Genomic DNA, 17927 nt, shown 5'->3' with positions numbered 1-17927 from the left:
AGCAGAGGTGTTTGTGGGATCTTCCCAGCTGCTCCAACCCCTTGCTCTGACGTTCCTGCAGTCAGGGGCGGCTCTAGCCATTTCACCACCCCAAGCATGGCGGCATGCCGCAGGGGGCGCTCTGCTGGTCGCCGGTCCCGCGGCTCCAGTGGACCTCCCACAGGCGTGCCTGCGGATGCTCCACCGAAGCCGCGGGACCAGCAGACCCTCCACAGGCACGCCTGCGGGAGGTCCACTGGAGCCGCCTGCCGCCCTCGCGGCGACCGGCAGAGCGCCCCCTGCGGCATGCTGCCCCAAGCACACGCTTGGCATGTTGGGGCCTGGAGCCGCCCCTCCCTGCAGTGGAGCAGATCAGAGATACAGCACATGAGGGCAGTGGCTGTGAGTCAGCTGGAGTGGCCCTCTGAGGAGTGCTGGGCTCGGGAACTAGGAGAAGGGGCTGGTAACTGCCTGGAGAAGCGCCCAATACAACAGGCAGACTGAAGTATGGGGAAGGGTCCTAGCAAGCCATAGCTGGAGAAGGCTGTATTGTCACTGGAGACCCTGGAGGCTGGGTCCCACGTCACCTTCACTGGTTAGCAGATCTGACAGACCCTCACTCATCATTCCACAACTACAGCCAACATCCCTGAGTGGGGCATGGACTCCGCACACGCTGCTGTAAACTGCTCCACGGTCCCACCCACCTGACCCCTTAAGAGGAGATGTCGACTCCCCTTACCTGGTACAGGAATCTTTGGCTGAACTGCTGCATGGCCCCTTGGAGCTGGTTTCGCTGCGTCTGCCACTGCTCGTAGTTCCTCACGTACTCAGCTGTGGGACGCTGCCAAGTGGTGGTCCTGGTGTTGTGATCCACATAGTAATACCTGCCCCGGGGGTCCACTCGCTTCTCCCAGCTGGAAACACCGCAGAAAGGACAGCATTACCGACTGTACCACCCCCCGGTACAGACGCTCCGCTCGCCCACACACTACCACCTTAGCTGACTGTCCATTAGCAGAGCCGGCTAACCCGCTGGTACATGCTAGTCGGGGTGCTCCGCAGATGCTTGTGGTTTTCCCCAGGGCTTAGCCTAACAAACTGTTAGCTTCCAGAGTGCTCCAGTGCGTGGCTGGAAAGAAAGGGGGGCAGATCTCCCTGCTCCCAGACGTAGGATGAGCTCGCATGGTCTGTGATCTCACAGCGCAGTGCATGACAGCAATCAAACCCACGCTGCCATCACTAGATAGAGCCTGACCACTTAACCCTGGGCTGCGGAAGCAGCATTCATAATGAGCCTTGGGATGTGCAAGGGGTCCCCCAAGGGGCACTGGAGAGAGAACTGGAGGGCAACAGGTGGATGGAACAAACATGGCAGGTCAGAAGGATGGAGGACGACGATGGAGATGTTTAAAGGCCAAAGGAAGAATGTAAAACTCCCTTGCTAGCAGAGAAATGGCTTCTCTGGCACAAGGTTCCAGCACCGCAGGAGTGACCATGACAGCTGGCGGCCAGCGGGGGAAGGCTGACGTATGAATTAGGAAAGGTTCTGAAGAAGAGGGATGCACGGTGTGTGACGGTCTCAGCCGCTCCCTCGGTGCAAGGCCTGGGGTGTGCGGGACCCACCTGGGTCCTGAGGTGACTCCCCAGGATTGCCCCTGCATATTCACACCAGCGCTGCCGAGCTGTGGGACAACTCCCCTCCGCGGGTCCGACCATTCAGCCCTGAGCCACTGCCCTTGCTGCTGGGCCCAAGGCAGCAGAAGATGCGAGATGCTGTTCTGCTTTCCAAGCTCGTAGATACTGTCTGTGGTTACCCTGTGAGGGGTTAAGCCTGGGGCAGCACCCAGGCTCATGGCTGACAATGATTCTTGGCCACGACTTACCATGGTTACTTGCTAACTCAGAGACCAGGAATGTCAGTGGAACATACCTTCCTTCCTAGGAAATCAACCTTCACAACTGTCAGACGGGCAGCCAGGCCATCAGCCACCGGCAGCCAGGCCATCAGCCAGCCTTACAGCCCTTCATGGGGCACTCGCAGCCAGGCCATCAGCCAGCCTTACCACCCATCATTGGCCACCAGCAGCCAAGGAATAGGAGGAGGTTCCTGTCAACAGGGCCACAAAGCCATGGGGAAGGATTATCCCAAGGTGCTAGAGAAGCCCCATGAGGAAAACTCTTCTCAGGCTGAAAGAGACGGCGTGTGTCCTGGACACACAAGTTCTCTTACTCCGAGGGCCTTAGGGGTGAGCGTTCAAGCCCATCCCGGCTGGCACCAAAGCAGACCCAGAGAACCACTAGAACTGAGGCTCCAAGGCCGGAGACTCAACTTCCATTCCTGCTGCTAGACCCAAGGGAGAGCAATTACTCAGTCCTGCCAGGGGAGAATAGCCACTCAATGGCCAGGAGTGCAGCCCCGCTGCTGAGAGGGCTGCCCCACCCCAGGCACAGGGTGCCCCGGAAGTCTTCAGAGGCTGGTGATGAGAGAGGCACTGGTGGAGCCTTTGGAGCCAGACTCAGTTAGCAGCAAGGCCCAAGCAGATGGTGGCATTTCTGTGCCTTGCAGAGCTGGGTCGCACAGTGTCCCACTGGTACTGTGCTTCTCGCTGTGCTGCTTTGGAGCAGCTGGGAGTGGAACAAACACCTCTCCATGGAGTGTCAGAGACAGGCCCCAGGGGTTATGGTACCCCCACCTGCCAGTGGAGCGGGTTGCTTAGTTGCCTCCGACACCCGCAGGACAGAAGCCGTCTGAGGCGCCGGGCTGAAGCAGAGGGCACGGTGCATTAACAGAGGATGTGCTATGGGCTAGGCTTTGGCTCGCGGCAGCATTTCAGGGGTTACTGGTCTCCAAACTCACAGGCAAGAAAGGAGTTCAGAGCCTTTCTGGGGGAACCGGACTACAAGAGCTGTGGTGGCCGAGCGTGTCCCGGCAGGACCGTGACTTTGCACTGAGACCTAACACCGCAGTCTCATTTCTCCTCCCCTCCGAGCAGCCAGCACTGCCGGCTTTACACGGCAGCTCTAGTCTCAGTCAGACTGGAACCTTCACTCCACGGGGAACGGATTCCTTTGGATAGGACAACTTCAGCACCAGGGGACATGAGAATGACGGGAGCCATGGTGCCTCTTTACAGATGTCCTGTTAAGCTGGGTAGCATTGCTGAGTAGTTGGAGGACAGGAGCTGTCCAAGGAGAATCACCAAACGAAGTGACACTGGTGATTCCGTAGAAGTTCTCCCTCCCTCTCCCCACCCAGGTCCACGGCACCACCCAGCGCCATGCTGGGGAACTGGGTCGGTGCTAAGAGGGAAGCCCCCTACTGCATCACAACCACCACCAGGGGTTTTCTGGGAGGGTTCCCACCCACGTAAGGGCCTGTCTAAACTCGGAGTAGCCTATGAGCTCAGACAAGACCACAGGGCAGGGCTGCAGAGGTCCGGTTTTAGCAGGAGGTGTTGTATATAAGTAGGAGAGATGAAGGCTATGGAAGTGACGTAGGAAAGGCCTTATTTCACATTCACACTGCACTCTGGCTTTAAAGTACGTTCACTGATTAGGGTCACCCCACTCTAAATGCAGCCGGGGGAAGAACAATGATTTTTGGCTGTATCACTTTCAGCTTTTACGGGGCACAGAGAGGAGCAGAGAACCAGAGAGACCTCTGGAAAACAAGGCTCAGAGGAGCTAGAGCTAGAAAGGGACTGAGGTGAGAAAGTATGGACTGGCATAAGAACATGAGCCACATCCCCAGGAGGCAACAACCTGCCTGGAAACGGAGATGCGTCTCTCCCACCCTCTCTCTCTCCCATTTTCTCCTTTGCATGCAGCCTGCTGTGTGTCCAGTCCATTCAGGCAGCTATTATCTGGGGCTCCCCTCTGCCCTCGGAAACTCCAAGTATCTCAAAAGCGTCTTACCCTGGAGGCAGAGGTCTCTCCCAGGTGGTGGTCTTGGTGTTATGGTCCACGTAATAGACCCTCCCGTTCGGTAGCTCTCGCTGTTCCCAGCTGGAAGAGAAAGGCACAAAGGTGGCTGGGATGACTCGTGGGTCAGAAGATCTTTTCCCGGCAGCTGATGGGCTACTTTCCAAGCAATCGAATCCCTGCATGGCCAAGGCTGCCTCCAGAACAGAGCAGAGGCCTCGCAGAATGTTCAGAATTACAGCAATTAAGCACAGCAGCTTCCCAAAAGTGGACAGGCACCAACTGTGTCACCCTTATCCAGGGGCTTGAGTAAACATCCTGCAGCTTTACAGCCCTGAAGGCTGAAGCCCTCTTTTCACCCACAGCCCAGCACAAGCCTTTCCCCCCGCTACACACCTGTGTCTGCGCACACATCTCAACCCCTCTGAGACACCACGACTAGGGCAGCCCAGTCTCAAGAACATAAGAACGGCCATACTGGGTCAGACCAAAGGTCCATCTAGTCCAGTATCCTGTCCTCTGACAGTGGCCAATGGCAGGTGCCCCAAAGGGAGTGAACAGACAGGTTATCATCAAGTGATCCATGCCCTGTCACCCAATCCTAGCTTCTGGCAAACAGAGGCTAAGGACACCATTCCTGCCCATCCTGGCTAATAGCTACTGACGGACCTATCTTCCATGAATCTATCTAGCTTCCTTTTGAACCCTGTTATAGTATTGGCTTTCACAACACCCTCTGGCAAGGAGTTCCAGAGGTTGACAGTGCGTTGCGTGAAAAAATGCTTTCTTGTGTTTGTTTTAAACCTGCTACCTATTAATTCCATTGGGTGGCCCCTTGTTCTTGTATTATGAGGAGGAGTAAATAACACTTCCTTATTTACTTTCTCTATGCCACTCATGATTTTATAGACCTCTATCATATCCCTCCCTAGTCGCCTCTTTTCCAAGCTGAAAAGTCCCAGGCTTAGTAATCTCTCCTCATATGGAAGCTGTTCCATACCCCTAATCATTTTTGTTGCCCTTTTCTGAACCTTTTCTAATTCCAATATATCTTTTTTGAGATGGGGTGACCACATCTGCATGTAATATTCAAGGTGTGGGCGTACCATGGATTTATATAGAGGCAATGTGACATTTTCTGTCTTATTATCTATCCCTTTCTTAATGATGCCCAACATTCTGTTTGCTTTTTTGACTGCCTCTGCACATTGAGTGGATGATTTCAGAGAACTATCCACAATGACGCCAAGTATCAGAGGGGTAGCCGTGTTAGTCTGGTTCTGTAAAAGCAGCAAAGAATCCTGTGGCACCTTATAGACTAACAGACGTATTGGAGCATGAGCTTTCGTGGGTGAATACCCATTTCATCGGATGCAAGAGTGGAAATTTCCAGGGGCAGGTAAATATAAGCAAGCAAGAAGCAAGCTAGAGATAACGAGGTTAGATCAATCAGGGAGGATGAGGCCCTGTTCTAGCAGTTGAGGTGTGAAAACCAAGGGAGGAGAAACGCCAAGATCTCTTTCTTGAGCAGTAACAGCTAATTTAGACCCCATCATTGTATATGTATAGTTGGGATTATGTTTCCAATGTGCATTACTCTGCATTTATCAACATTAAATTTCATCTGACATTTTGTTGCCCAGTCACCCAGTTTTGTGAGATCCTTTTGTAGCTCTTCGCAGGCTGCCTGGGACTTAATTATCTTGAGTAGTTTTGTAACATCTGCAAATTTTGCCACCTCACTGTTAATCTGGGAAAAGGAGTAGTTTATGAATATGTTGACTAGGACTGGGCCCAGTACAGATCCCTGGGGGACACCACTGTTTACCTCTCTCCATTCTGAAAACTGACCATTTATTCCTACCCTTTTGTTTCCTATCTTTTAACCAGTTACCAATCCTTGAGAGGACCTTCCCTCTTATCCCATGACTGCTTATTTTGCTGAAGAGCCTTTGGCGAGGGACCTTGTGAAAGGCTTTCTGAGAAAGTGTCATTTTTCTCAAAATTCCAGAAATGCCGCAACCTGACTATGACTACAGCTTCTACTGTTCACATTAATTTCAACACCCTAATGTGGTTTTTATTGGTCAAAGCTATCAAAAGTCAATGTATTAAAAGATTTTTCTAGTCATTGTGCATGGGCATGTTGTTCTTTTTTCCCCAGAAACGATGAAGCTATTTAATACGTGGCAAAAACATGTTGCAATACACTAACATGAAATGTTTTCACATTGTATATTTTTAATTGTCAAAGTATCTCACAAGTGATTATAATAGTTTTCTCTATTTCATTTGAAATTTGCTGACCAGATCAGTCTCACACTGATGGCTGTGCATGGCAGCAGTTGCCTGCCCATAGTTCATACTGCATATTGGGTAGATATACATGTACATAAATTCCTAACGTAACGCTAATCCATTTGTAAGCTTTTGTATATACAATGTAGCATCTAGTCTGCCTGGTACAAGATTTTAATTTGTAATTGCCTATGCATGCCCTACTAAGCTTTGAAATAGTCTAGAAACTAGCTTTTTAATTCAGTGAGACTTATCCACAGGTCAGTATTTGTGTTATAGATGACAATACACTGCTTTATATTGGGCTTCAATCAAAAAGGGCCATTACCATACTAACATAAAGATCTAATTTATATCTAATTTAGCACAAGTATGTCTATTTGTACAAAATGAAAAATGGTGGTAGTCATGCTAACAGTATAAATTGGGAATTTTACCTCCACAGGGACATTACAATATATAAGACATGGCAGATACAAGCCCCTTACATCAAAGACACTTCATAAACTTTGAAAAATGTGTTCTTTATCAAGAAAAATCAGAAGAATGCAAAAAACTGTCAAAAGTCACCAGTACTGGCAAGAATTCTCTGATATTGACAGCAGACCCAAGGAGAGATGAATTGTATTGGTATCTACTAGGTGAGGTTTCTAGTGTAGATGATGTGCCACCAATATTCCATCACAAGACTGTCTCTTATGTGCAACAAGAAAACTCCTCTCCTGTCCAAGCTGCTACAACGATATAAAGCCCACTTCCCTTGAAGCTGCAAGCTATTCCTGCAGCATATTGCAGGAAAGATTAGAACACAACCGTGGTTCTACGATTTCATTACATGAATAGCATGGACAACGCAAGTCTACCACTGTTCTATGAAACATCACAACATCAGTTGATGCTACCCAAGCTGCTAGTAATCTGAAGCAGGAACTTAAATCATCCCAATTCGTGTAGATGTTCTTCCAGCAAGTGAGCCTGATGAAACGCTTTCAAATGAACAAGTGGTTTTGTATAATGCTGTTTCAATCAGAAATAGCCAAAATGAAAGCCTCAAATTACACAGAGCTAGGTGATTGTAGTTTACAGAGGCAGCTACTTTTGTGCCCCAATTGGTGTGGAGCTTCTCCTTTGGTTGACAGGTACAGAGGCACACAATTCAGCCAGCAATAAGTATCATCCTTCAGAAGATATTAAAAAAAAGATGCCTCAATTGCAGCGTGCATCGTACTTAACCTTGATCACCTTGATCGATCGGTCCTTTAGCCCTCATATAGATTGTGCTGAACACAACAGGTCTTCCATTCTTCTCTTATCCTGGCCTTCCTTCTCTATGGGTGGCCATGGCTTTTCACAATAAAATCTTCCCATTTCTTTGGAGGTTGACTGAGTGGTCATTTCAGTTCCCGTGGATACCACTAGGCAACAACTGCAGTCCATCGATTGTCAGTGAGCCTAGTTATATGCCTGACCCATCACATTTTACTGTACCTGCTTTCAATAACGAGGTCCTGTGCTCCGTTCTGCTGTCTGATCACTTCATTGGAGACTCGGTCGTGGATTGAAATCCCCAGAATTCTTTCCATCACCAACTCCGTGACAGACAATTGCTGCTCCTCTATCTTTGTCAGCACCCATGTTTCGCTGCCGTACAACATTGCTCGCAGTGCTGTTGAGTTGCAGAGGTTTGCGCGTGTTCCCTTTTTGATTTTTCCTTGGAGGACATCCTTGATAGAACTGAATGCGCACCAACCTGCTTGCTCCTTCCTGATCATGGTGCATGTTAATTTCTTGGCCCAAATAGACATATTGCTCAACTTCTTTTATTTGTTCTCCCTTGACTATTATTTGGGCTTTTGGCAAGACATCAGACTGCATAAATTTCATTTTAGAGCAGTTCATTTTCAGTCTGACTTGGCTTCTTTTTGTGTTGAGTTCTTGCAGTATTTTCTGTAGTTGGATAGTATTTTCGGGAATCAACGCGATATCATGTTGATAGTACTTAACAGTTATAAAATTATCACACCACTGCACACAAGTCTTGCTGCACAGCTACACCATGAGTTTGGGTCTCACAATTTAATTGATAGACTACACCTTCATGGATTCTGCCTAAATTATGATGAGGTTAGGAAGTTCATCACTAGCACTGCAAAAACTGAAGTGGAAAGACTCCAGGGAGGTGTGTTCCTTTCAAATGGAATTGTACCACTTCATGCTGGTGGAAATGTCATCCATGAACGAGATGATCATATAGACATCAATGTAGAGACCACTGATGAAAAGAACACCTTCCATTCAACGGCTAGAGTGGTATTTCAAGAACAGTCTGCAGATAATCCAAGCATCACAGCAAATATCACTGAAATGGGGGAAAGAAAAGTCACTTATTCTCCCTGGACAAACAGATCTCTTATGCAGTACACAGCATTTGAAAAACCCAGAACAATTTCCCCATGAAAAAGTACTTGTGAAAATAAACTCTTGTCACCTACAAATGAACACTGCCCAAGATCTTTCCTGGTGTCTTGTAAGATGACTACCTTGTGATGTCCTACCAATGCCAAATGACGTTGATATTGTTCACACTCGGGGGATTCCATTTTGGACTGGTTTCAACCACAAGCTTGCAACCAAGAAGAGCAGCTACACAGCAGTTGCATATGCACCAAATGCAAATGCCAAAGCAGTTGAGATGACCACAGTGTACCCTACAATGCCGAAATAGAAGGAAGCGGCAGCAGCAGCATGCCGTTCAGACAACGGATCAGCAGCTGTATGTGTTGCTCAGTAAGTGAAAAACAGGCTCTCCCAAATGAATTTGGTACCAATGTGATTCGCCTGGGTGGTTTTCACACCCTGTGCTGTTTCCCTCCTTGTACTGGAAAATTCTGGGAAGACACAGGATTGTGAGACCTTCTTGCTGACCCTGATGTGTCTGCAGCTTGTGCTCTGCATGGCTTGACTCCAGCACCTGAGGCCCTGAGTGCTCTGGAACGTTATTAATTTGTTCAGTGTCATGAGCAGGGAGGCTAAGGTTGGCTAACATGCAAAAGGTGTTTGAGTCTGAAGACACTGGGTCCTTACAGTACGTCATTTAAAAGCTTGATGATGCTGTGACTCAGCATTTACTACCACGACGGGAGGAATTTCAGACATGGACGAATGCCCAGTCTGCTACATTCAAGTTCTGGGATCATTTTCTCCAGGTTATGCAGATACTGCTTCTAAATGTCCATGCAGAGCAAGAGGGTGAAGAAACACGCAGAGTGCCATGCTGCCACACTTCTTTACTGCGAAGAGCCCAACTATACCAGGGATACCAGTCTACATGCTAGCTCTCCCCAGAGGAGTGCACAGTGCTTTAGAAGCTGAGGAATTTGTTGTGCATCCGACTCCTGGTTCTTTCAGTGGAATTTAGGGTGACCTGGGAACAGAGAAAAGTGTCACCAGAGACTCAAAGGGTAGCAGTGGGATTATAGGACTGACAAGAAAGAAGCCAGCTCTTCTCAGATGGACCCTCACAAGTCCTGAGTGAATATGCAAAAGCTATGGGAGTAAGAAGTGGCCTAACATGTAGTAGTGTAGACAGTCCACAAACAAATCCATGCCTCTGCCCTGAAGAGTGATGAAGAGCATGTTACAGACACCTCTTACCAGCCACATCATCAACAACATAACAAACCATTTGACCCTTAACTGTATCCAGAGGGGCTTAATATATCTACTGGATTGAATGCAACATCAGATGCACAAGAGTCTCTATAGCTAACAGTAGATGCTGGTGAAGAACAAATGGAGAAATTTGTGAGAGATGCACTTGATTCTCATGGGACACGCAGCTTCTTCAGCTCAGTCAAGAAATCTGGCATCAAAATATTTGCTAACATGGCCAAGAAGACCAAATTTAGGTCTGGCAAGGGAGGGACAATCACAGCAGCTATCAATCCAGAAATTGTTTTCCTGTCCTTAGAAAGATGCACAGATGATGTTTCAATTGCAACTGTTCTTAGTCACCCAGTAGGACCAGTGCCTGTGTCACTCTTCCATGCTGATGGAACAATGAAAAGAACAGAGATGCTAAATTAGGACATCTGCTGGAAGCTCAAGCTGACAGAATCCATGAGCTAAGAGTATGCCACAAAGGAAGTGTACATCAGAGATGTGATGGCTGTCGCACCAATAATGGCTAGAGATAAATTCCACACACTCGATGAATTGACTGCTGAGTCCTTGAGGCAGGTCCTAAAAGGATTTCACAAAGCTAATTCTGTAATCAAGTCTTTGACAGATACGACAACAGTCACTCTGTGAAAATTGCAGAAAGACAGCGCCAGACAGAATCTAAGGTTGGATGCACTACCAGGTGACAGGTATTCTAAAGTTTCTAAATGTGGCATCCAACAAGCATTCAGTCACATGTAAAATTCCTCTGTGAATATATGATTCAAATGCACCTGAGGTTGTAGGAGCACATCCAGCACAAACACTCCTTGCTGGAGTCTCTTCCAATGGTGAAGTACCAAAGTCCATCAGCAGCCTGAGACTTGTACAATATTAAAGAGAAAGTGAATACGAGGATGCTTCTGCATATTGTACATGCCAACATAGCTTTTCAGTCTCTTGGTGTCAAAGGAACCACAGTAATTAGGTCATCTGATACAGATTCCAAAATGGAACACACAGATAGCATGTGGACTGAAACAGGCACCATTACCAGCAAAACTGCAAGCAATTTGTGATGCACTCACTCCTGATTTCTGCTACATACTTCCTGCTGTACGTTCATTAACAGGATGACTCTGTCATCCCTGTTTGTGTTGTCAAAACAAAGGGCACTTACCGCTTCGGAGATCTTGGCAAATTGGGAGACAGTACTTAACAAGCCACAATTTCTGCAGCAATGAAGTTGGTAACAGTGTGTGACCAGAGACCTGAAGTGTTTGCACATCAATCTAGTCATCGAAAAGGACAAGTCACTGTGTGTGGACAACCATGTGTGGACCAGTTTTGAAGAGCATGTCAAAAAGAGCATCTTAGCAAACAAAGATTTGGGTGTCTTCGAACATAAGTAACCCAGATATTGGATGATTATTACAACATAGATGGAAAAATGTGGATAATAAACTACTTCCTGTATTCTTCCAGGGCCCAATGACATCTGAGCTTCCACAAGACCATATTGTGTCTGCACTAGTAGAGATCACTGCACAATCAACTGTCAGTTTGCAGGAGGAGCTGAGACAAACATCAATGCAGCCAATCAGAAACCAGCTTGTTCAAAGATTTTTTTTTAAATGTACTTTAATTTAAAAAAAAAAAGATTTCAATTGCCTGGAGCCTGTTTCCTGGGCCAATTAGAATGCAGCTTGCAGCTGTTACTCTAGCATACAGTCAGGACAAGAGGTAAAACAGAAAAATAACAACATCCTAATGAAGTGTTGTGACAGAATCATAGTCTCAGCTGCAAAGAAGTTAGTGTCTGGGTTTTGCTTTTGCATGTGCATTGCATCTTGTACTCATTCTCCAGTCCCAAGGCCAGGGATGAAGCTTTCAATCAAACTCCCCCAAGAAATGTGGGCAATTTATTTGCAAGCACCCCTCTCTCTAATCATGCTTCAGTGTGTGACTGGTGGAAAATCACCAGCAGCCTTCCCTCCCTTCTGAAGAGCAAGGTGATCGTGGTTTTATGCAGGTACCCTGTCACTGAGCGTTTGCAGCGTGTGACACGCCTGCCCGCACTGCGCACCAGTGGAACTCTGTTCTGGCTGCAGGAAATGGCTGCACCAGGCAGTGGCTGTAGGGAGCAGTGGCCGGTGTGAAATGGCAGTGCTAAGGTAACCCGCAGTCCAAACAAAATGCCTTGCCTTATGTAAGAAACCACAGCACCATGCCTTCTGCCAGACAGCATAATGTGCTTCTTTGTGTGCGCGAGACAGAGCTCTGTTAACTAGCTCTCCGTCCTCCGTGCAGGATCATCATTGATAGGAACCAGATGCAGGAGTTGATGACTCCAGCTGCCTTCCCATTCCATTATCAGCCAGCTGGGAAACCTGTGTGTTAAAGTGGGGTCCCCACCCCAAAAGTTTCCAACTCTACAAAGCGACTGCTCTCACACCCACACGTACCCTGGCTCCCTTCACGTGAATCACATGATAACAAGTTTAAGAGTAAGGCCAGGTGGATGTAAGGGGACGGATTCTGGGTACTGTTGAATCTGGAATTATTCAGACCACCTTCCAGTATTCTCCAGCCCCTAAAACAGACTCCCAGTCATGTGCACGAGACTCCTTTGTGCTCACCACATCTGGTGCAGATGTCTCGAGACAGCCATCTGAGCAGAATAAATAGCTCAGAATCCCCACATGAACCTGGCCTCTGTAGATTCCATGTGTGTGGTGGGAGTTGGGGAGAGAAGCAAGCTCCAGGCATCTAAAGCTGGGAAGAGCTGAGACCCCTCAGGGCTGTGGAAGGGAGTGGACGTGGGGGAGATCATCCTACTGCGTCTCTACAGGGATCAAAGGACGTGTATAGAAAAGCCAGGCTCCTGCAACAGGCACTCAACCCCTGGCGCATTCTACGCCAGTGAGAGTGACATGGAGGCTCTCGGACCCACCTGCAATGGCATGATGCTCAATAGTGGGTGGGGACCCAGATCCCCTGTAAGCAGCAAGCCTCAGAACTGCTACGCACTCCTCCCCAGTCAGTCACCCCAGCCACAGCACGGCCACCAAGGGGTTGATCCGCACGCTGCTCAGCCACATATGGGAATGTCTTGCTACTAAGCCGGAACCTACTCAGCTCTGTCTGGGCCCCCTTCGTCCTCTGACACTACTGCCCACATGGACACAGCTGACTGCTTCTCCAGCCTGCAACCCGCTCCCCAAACCTCTAGCCGAAGTCATTCCCAGCAACACACCAGCGTTGTAAGACAGCCAGAAATGTGCCTCCCCAGAGCAGGGCCTAATAGAAACCCCCTGCCCCCACAAGCCCACTTGCACCTGCTCTGGTTCGCATACCTCCACTTTTCCCCCCACCTCATTTTAGCCAGGGGCACTGCCAAGCCAGAGCAAAACTCTGCGGAGAGAAAGGCTGATCTAGCCTCTCTCAGGGCAGGTCTCACATTTGGCCACTGGTTCCCTAGAACTCTGGTTCCTGATGTGCTCAGAACCACCAGGAGAGACCCCAGAATACACTCCACTCCCGCCCTCCCAGGGCAGGACACCGGGTTCCACGCTGTGTGAGCAGGCCAGTGGCTGTTCACTCTAGCTTAGCACAGCACAAGTCTGTAACGCCAATAACAAGCCCAAGCTAGAGGGGGAATCATTTTATGCTCTGGAGAGCCTCTGCCCAGGGTACAGATAGGGAACGGCCCAAACTGCAGTGTGGTGGCCCTTAAAGTTCATGCAGGCCAATGGGTGCAACGGGAGGGGCTTTGCTGCTGCTGTTCCTCCTCCTCCCTACCCCCACCACAAAGAGCAGGTTGAATATTTGCCACCCTCTCTCCCTCCAACATGCTGGATTCTCTGCTCCAAATCACAGAAAGAAACAGCAGCAAGAACATGCCATTGAGCCAGGACACGGACAGCAAATTAGCCCATCCTCAGCGTGGCTCCCCGGGGCCATAGAATGGGTGGCTGGAAGAGCTGAACGTGCTAGAGCGCTGGCTTGAAACCTCCCTGCACCCTTAGGGGCTTCCATCCATAACACTGTTTGTGAGCGACACACGGGCTGGGCAGGGCTGGCAGTCACAGCCCACTCACGCCAGGAAAGACAGCGCCCCAGATCTGCCCGGGCGAGGAGAAGGAGATCTTCAGTCTGACCAGCAGGAGCAGTGAGAGGCTCCAGCTCCTGCTGGAATAAAGACCTTTTTCAGAGCTGCCTGGAAACAGGAAGAGCCCAAGCCCTGAGAAAGTAACCCTCACACCCCCCCCCAAAGACACACTGAGCTGTTAACCCTAATTACCTGTGACTGACACATGAGCGAGGCCCTGACCTTCCAGGCACTGGCTTAGCCAAAGGAAAACAAACAGCTCACCTCACAGGAAATGCAGGAGGCCATTTTCCCCTTTAACAGCCCCCTCTTGCTGTGTTGCCTGAATGGCCCAAATTTAAAGAGAAAGCTTTCACTCAGGCTGCCCTCCTGCAACCTGGGCTGGGCTGCACGATGGTCTTGCAGCTCACACATCAACATTATTTCCAAAGTGCCCCTCTCCCCACTGCCCTACTACTGGGGGGACTGCAAGCACCGAGTCCTCCTCCCCTGCAGGCTGTATTTCTCCTGCTGGGAGCTGGTGTCATCTCCAATGCCCAGAGCCAAGCAGGAGGATGCTTGGCCTTAGGTACCTGGCAGGACACCAGCTCATGCAGAAGACAGGCAGATTTTTATGTGATGGAGGAACCAAGTCTCACATCTTTTCTTTAAAGGGACAGGAGGAAGCTGAAAATTAAATTCTGCTTTGAAGATTTTTCCCCTCCTGCTGTTACCTGTCAGTCTGGAAAGGCCCAGGACTGGAGAGAAACCCAAGAACAGAGCTCTCGCTGGTTCCACCTCCTGGGTGCATCTGACAGCCTGCTTTGTCTGGTCAGACCCACTGTTTCATAGAATCATAGAACAGAATCTCAGTGTTGGAAGGGACCTCAGGAGGTATCTAGTCCAACCCCCTGCTCAAAGCAGGACCAATCCTCAGACAGATTTTTACTCCAGTTCCCTAAATAGCCCCCTCAAGGATTGAACTCACAGCGCTGGGTTTAGCAGGCCAATGCTCAAACCACTGAGCTATCCCTCCCCCCATTTCTCCGTATAGCAGCTAGCATGGGTGACCCCAGCTAAGTGAGACCCCCCACCTCCAAACTGACAGGGGAGCAGGACCCTTACATGTTTCTAAGAGTTTATTTAAAAAAATGTTCAGGCCCTCTTGTTTAAAGGGAGCTCTCTGGAAATTTCCCATCTCTTTGTAACATATGCACCACAGACACCTTCTGTCCTGCTCAGGGAGAGCAAAAGGCGCGGTTCCTCTCCTGGGGACCTGACAGCAAGGGATTTGTCGCGTTGCCGCTGTGTATAGCTCCTGAGAATGTGAAACAGATACAGCCTTGGCCCACCCCCTGTTGTGGGAGGAAAGGTCAGTCCCAATGTACAGCCAACCACAGATGCTGTCCATGGACCAGGTCCGTCACAGTCCGGCTGCTTGTGTGTGCTGCTCCAGAAGGTGCCACAGGCCCCATGTGCTTTTGTGTTTCCATAGCCAGCCTGGCAGAACAGAGCCCCCCTCTCCAACACAGCTGCTCCTGCAGGCTCAGAGCAACGGCCCAGACCACTCAAGTTCCTCGGACCCTCTCTGCACAGAGCTAGCCTCACTCCCCCTACCCCAGCCACGTGAGGAGCAAGCGTTGTGGTGCCCTGCCCTGGGAATGGGCCAGAGCGTGTTCAGAATGGGCCTGAGACGGAGCTGCTTACCCGGGTGGTAGAGCTTCCAAGGCCTGTGCTGCAGCCTGAGGTGACTGGGTGCCTGAGGCAGGGGCCGGCTCCTCTGGCTCCCCAGGGACAGATGAAGCAGGAAGGGTGGCAGCGGTGGAGCTGGGGGTCTCACTCGACACTGCTGCAGGTGGCGAGGTCACTCCCACCACAGACCTTTCCTCTTCAGCGTCGGTGGTACCAGCAGAGTCCCCATTCACTGAAAATGCAGAGGGCAGAGAGATTAGGGTTGAGCGAGGAGAGACAGGCAGCCGTGGCTGATCTAGCTGGCCCGGCTACGTGCACGACCCCACCTCCTGAGGAGAAGGGAAAACGCACCACTACAGCCATTCTTACTGACGGCAAGGATTAGCCTCCGCCCCAGGGCCCCAGGTTCACAGGGAGCTTGCGGCCCTCTGCAAAGGGAGCTTCACTGTTCACCCACGGGTGGGGAGCAGTACTAGGGCCTCTATTCCTCTGCCAGCTGCTGCCACCCCCTGCGCCTCCTCTGTCTGCACAGGCCGGGTTGGCGGGACCAAGCAGAGCATGTGGGAAACAAGGGCGCTCACTGTCTAGCATTTCCCTTGCGGGCTGCCAGCAAACTTCCCGGCTCTAGGGGCACTGGGTTAATTCAGGTGAGGAGCAGGGATCCCAAAAACCTGCCAGGAGGTGCCCTGGGCCTTGGGAAGGACTGACTCAGCAAATCCGACAGTGCCAATAAATCCGACACTGCTGGACCCCACTGAATACTCAGCAGGAAAGGAGCAAACCTCACAGCTAATGGGGGGCAGGGAGAAAGAGAGAGGAGTGGCAGCACATTAGCCTACAAGATGCCACCCAGTGGCTCCGCCCGCTGCCCAAAGCTCTGGCCTTTTCTGGTTTTCTGCTGGGGGCAGGTAGTGCCCACTTCCCTGCCACTCCCTCACAGGCCATGCCTTTAGCAGCTGCTCCTCCTCCTTTGCACAGGGAAGAGGAGTGCAGCCACTCCTGGCATCCCACTGTGCACATGTGCTCACATGCATGACAGCATGAAGGATGGCAGTTCCCCCTGGGCGTGTTTGCCAGCCCCTCACCTTGACGCCTGTGGTCTGCTAGGACTCAGGGGAACCCACGACTGGATTCTAAGTGTAACGTATGACCAAAGCCAGGCCACAGGCTTCAGACTGGTTCCAAGAGTGAAAACAGGCAGCAGCTTGTGGCCCATGCTGACCAAAGGCTAGTTCTGGGAGAGGGAGCCCCAGCCAGTCCCTGCACCTCAATCCCCCCAGGAGACCCCTTCACCCACAAGGAGAGATGGCTTCCACGCAATGGGTAAGTCAGGAGAAATCCCAGCAATCAAAGCAGTGGCTGAGTTACCATGGCCCTGGACAGCATTACGCCTCGGAGGTTACTTGTAGGCCCCAGGCAGATTCCTAGATGCTCGTAGACACGTACTGCATAAGAGAGCCAGTTCCTGAGGGATTTTACAGACACTGGGAACGCCCCACAGCTCCATGTTGTGCCCGCAGTTCTGGGGAATGCTGGGTTACACTGCAGTGGGACGGGGGCAGTACGAACAGGACAGCCTGCATCTCACAGGCTAACCTTCTCAGCGGGCAAGGAGCTGAGACAGCCAGGAGGGCATTAAACTACCACCACCAAGAGAAGGAGGCAAACCATGTACAAACTAACTCAGCGTGTTGCGAACAAACTGAATTAATACAGCCAAGAATGTGAAGAGAAGCCTTTCAATCATTCACATACCAATGCTAGGAATCTGGGAAACAAGCAAGAGGAACTGGAAATTCTCACTGACAAGAATAAATTTAATATAATTGGCATCACTGAAACCTGATGGGACAATTCACAAGACTGTAATGTTAAAGTCATTGGTTACAACTTGTTCAGGAAGCACAGAGTAGGTAAAAGATGTGTGGAGAGATACTCTACATTAAAGACACAATTACCAGTTTTAGAGTGCTGATAACTCAGAACCACAGGATCCTGAATATGTATGGATCAGTGACCTACCTAACACAGCACAGAAGGGGGTAGTGGTGTGGGTCTGTTACAGGCCAGGGAACAAGAGAAGTTAGGTATGTAACAGGGATCAGAAATCATGACCTGGATCCATATGGGCAAAGAGAGAAGAGCAATATATAATCTTGGTGCTTCAAAAGAGTTGATTTCCCAAAGCTGAGGAATATTCTGAGCAAAATTGATTGGAGAAAAAATTTAGACAGAAAAATGTGAATGAAAATAGGGAGTTGTTTAAGAAAAGTTTATTAAATGG

The 17927-nt window shown here is 49.9% G+C and overlaps 1 protein-coding gene across 6 annotated transcripts in view; it reads right to left on the bottom strand.

Annotated features, from left to right (window-relative positions):
- Positions 1 to 17927, bottom strand: part of WWP2 (WW domain containing E3 ubiquitin protein ligase 2) — an 82956-nt gene that overhangs the window by 22871 nt on the left and 42158 nt on the right. For all 6 annotated transcript variants that reach the window (XM_039502636.1, XM_039502638.1, XM_039502635.1 and 3 more), the window contains 3 exons: positions 15659 to 15875; positions 3898 to 3987; positions 722 to 896 (listed from right to left, as the gene is read on the bottom strand). In XM_039502636.1, the coding sequence (XP_039358570.1) occupies positions 722 to 896; positions 3898 to 3987; positions 15659 to 15875 (482 nt within the window). The remainder of the gene's footprint in view (positions 1 to 721; positions 897 to 3897; positions 3988 to 15658; positions 15876 to 17927) is intronic.

The sequence above is a fragment of the Mauremys reevesii genome, linkage group 16, assembly GCF_016161935.1.
Source record: "Mauremys reevesii isolate NIE-2019 linkage group 16, ASM1616193v1, whole genome shotgun sequence".
NCBI lineage: Eukaryota > Metazoa > Chordata > Testudines > Geoemydidae > Mauremys > Mauremys reevesii.
This window is presented reverse-complemented; position numbering and strand designations above follow the sequence as displayed.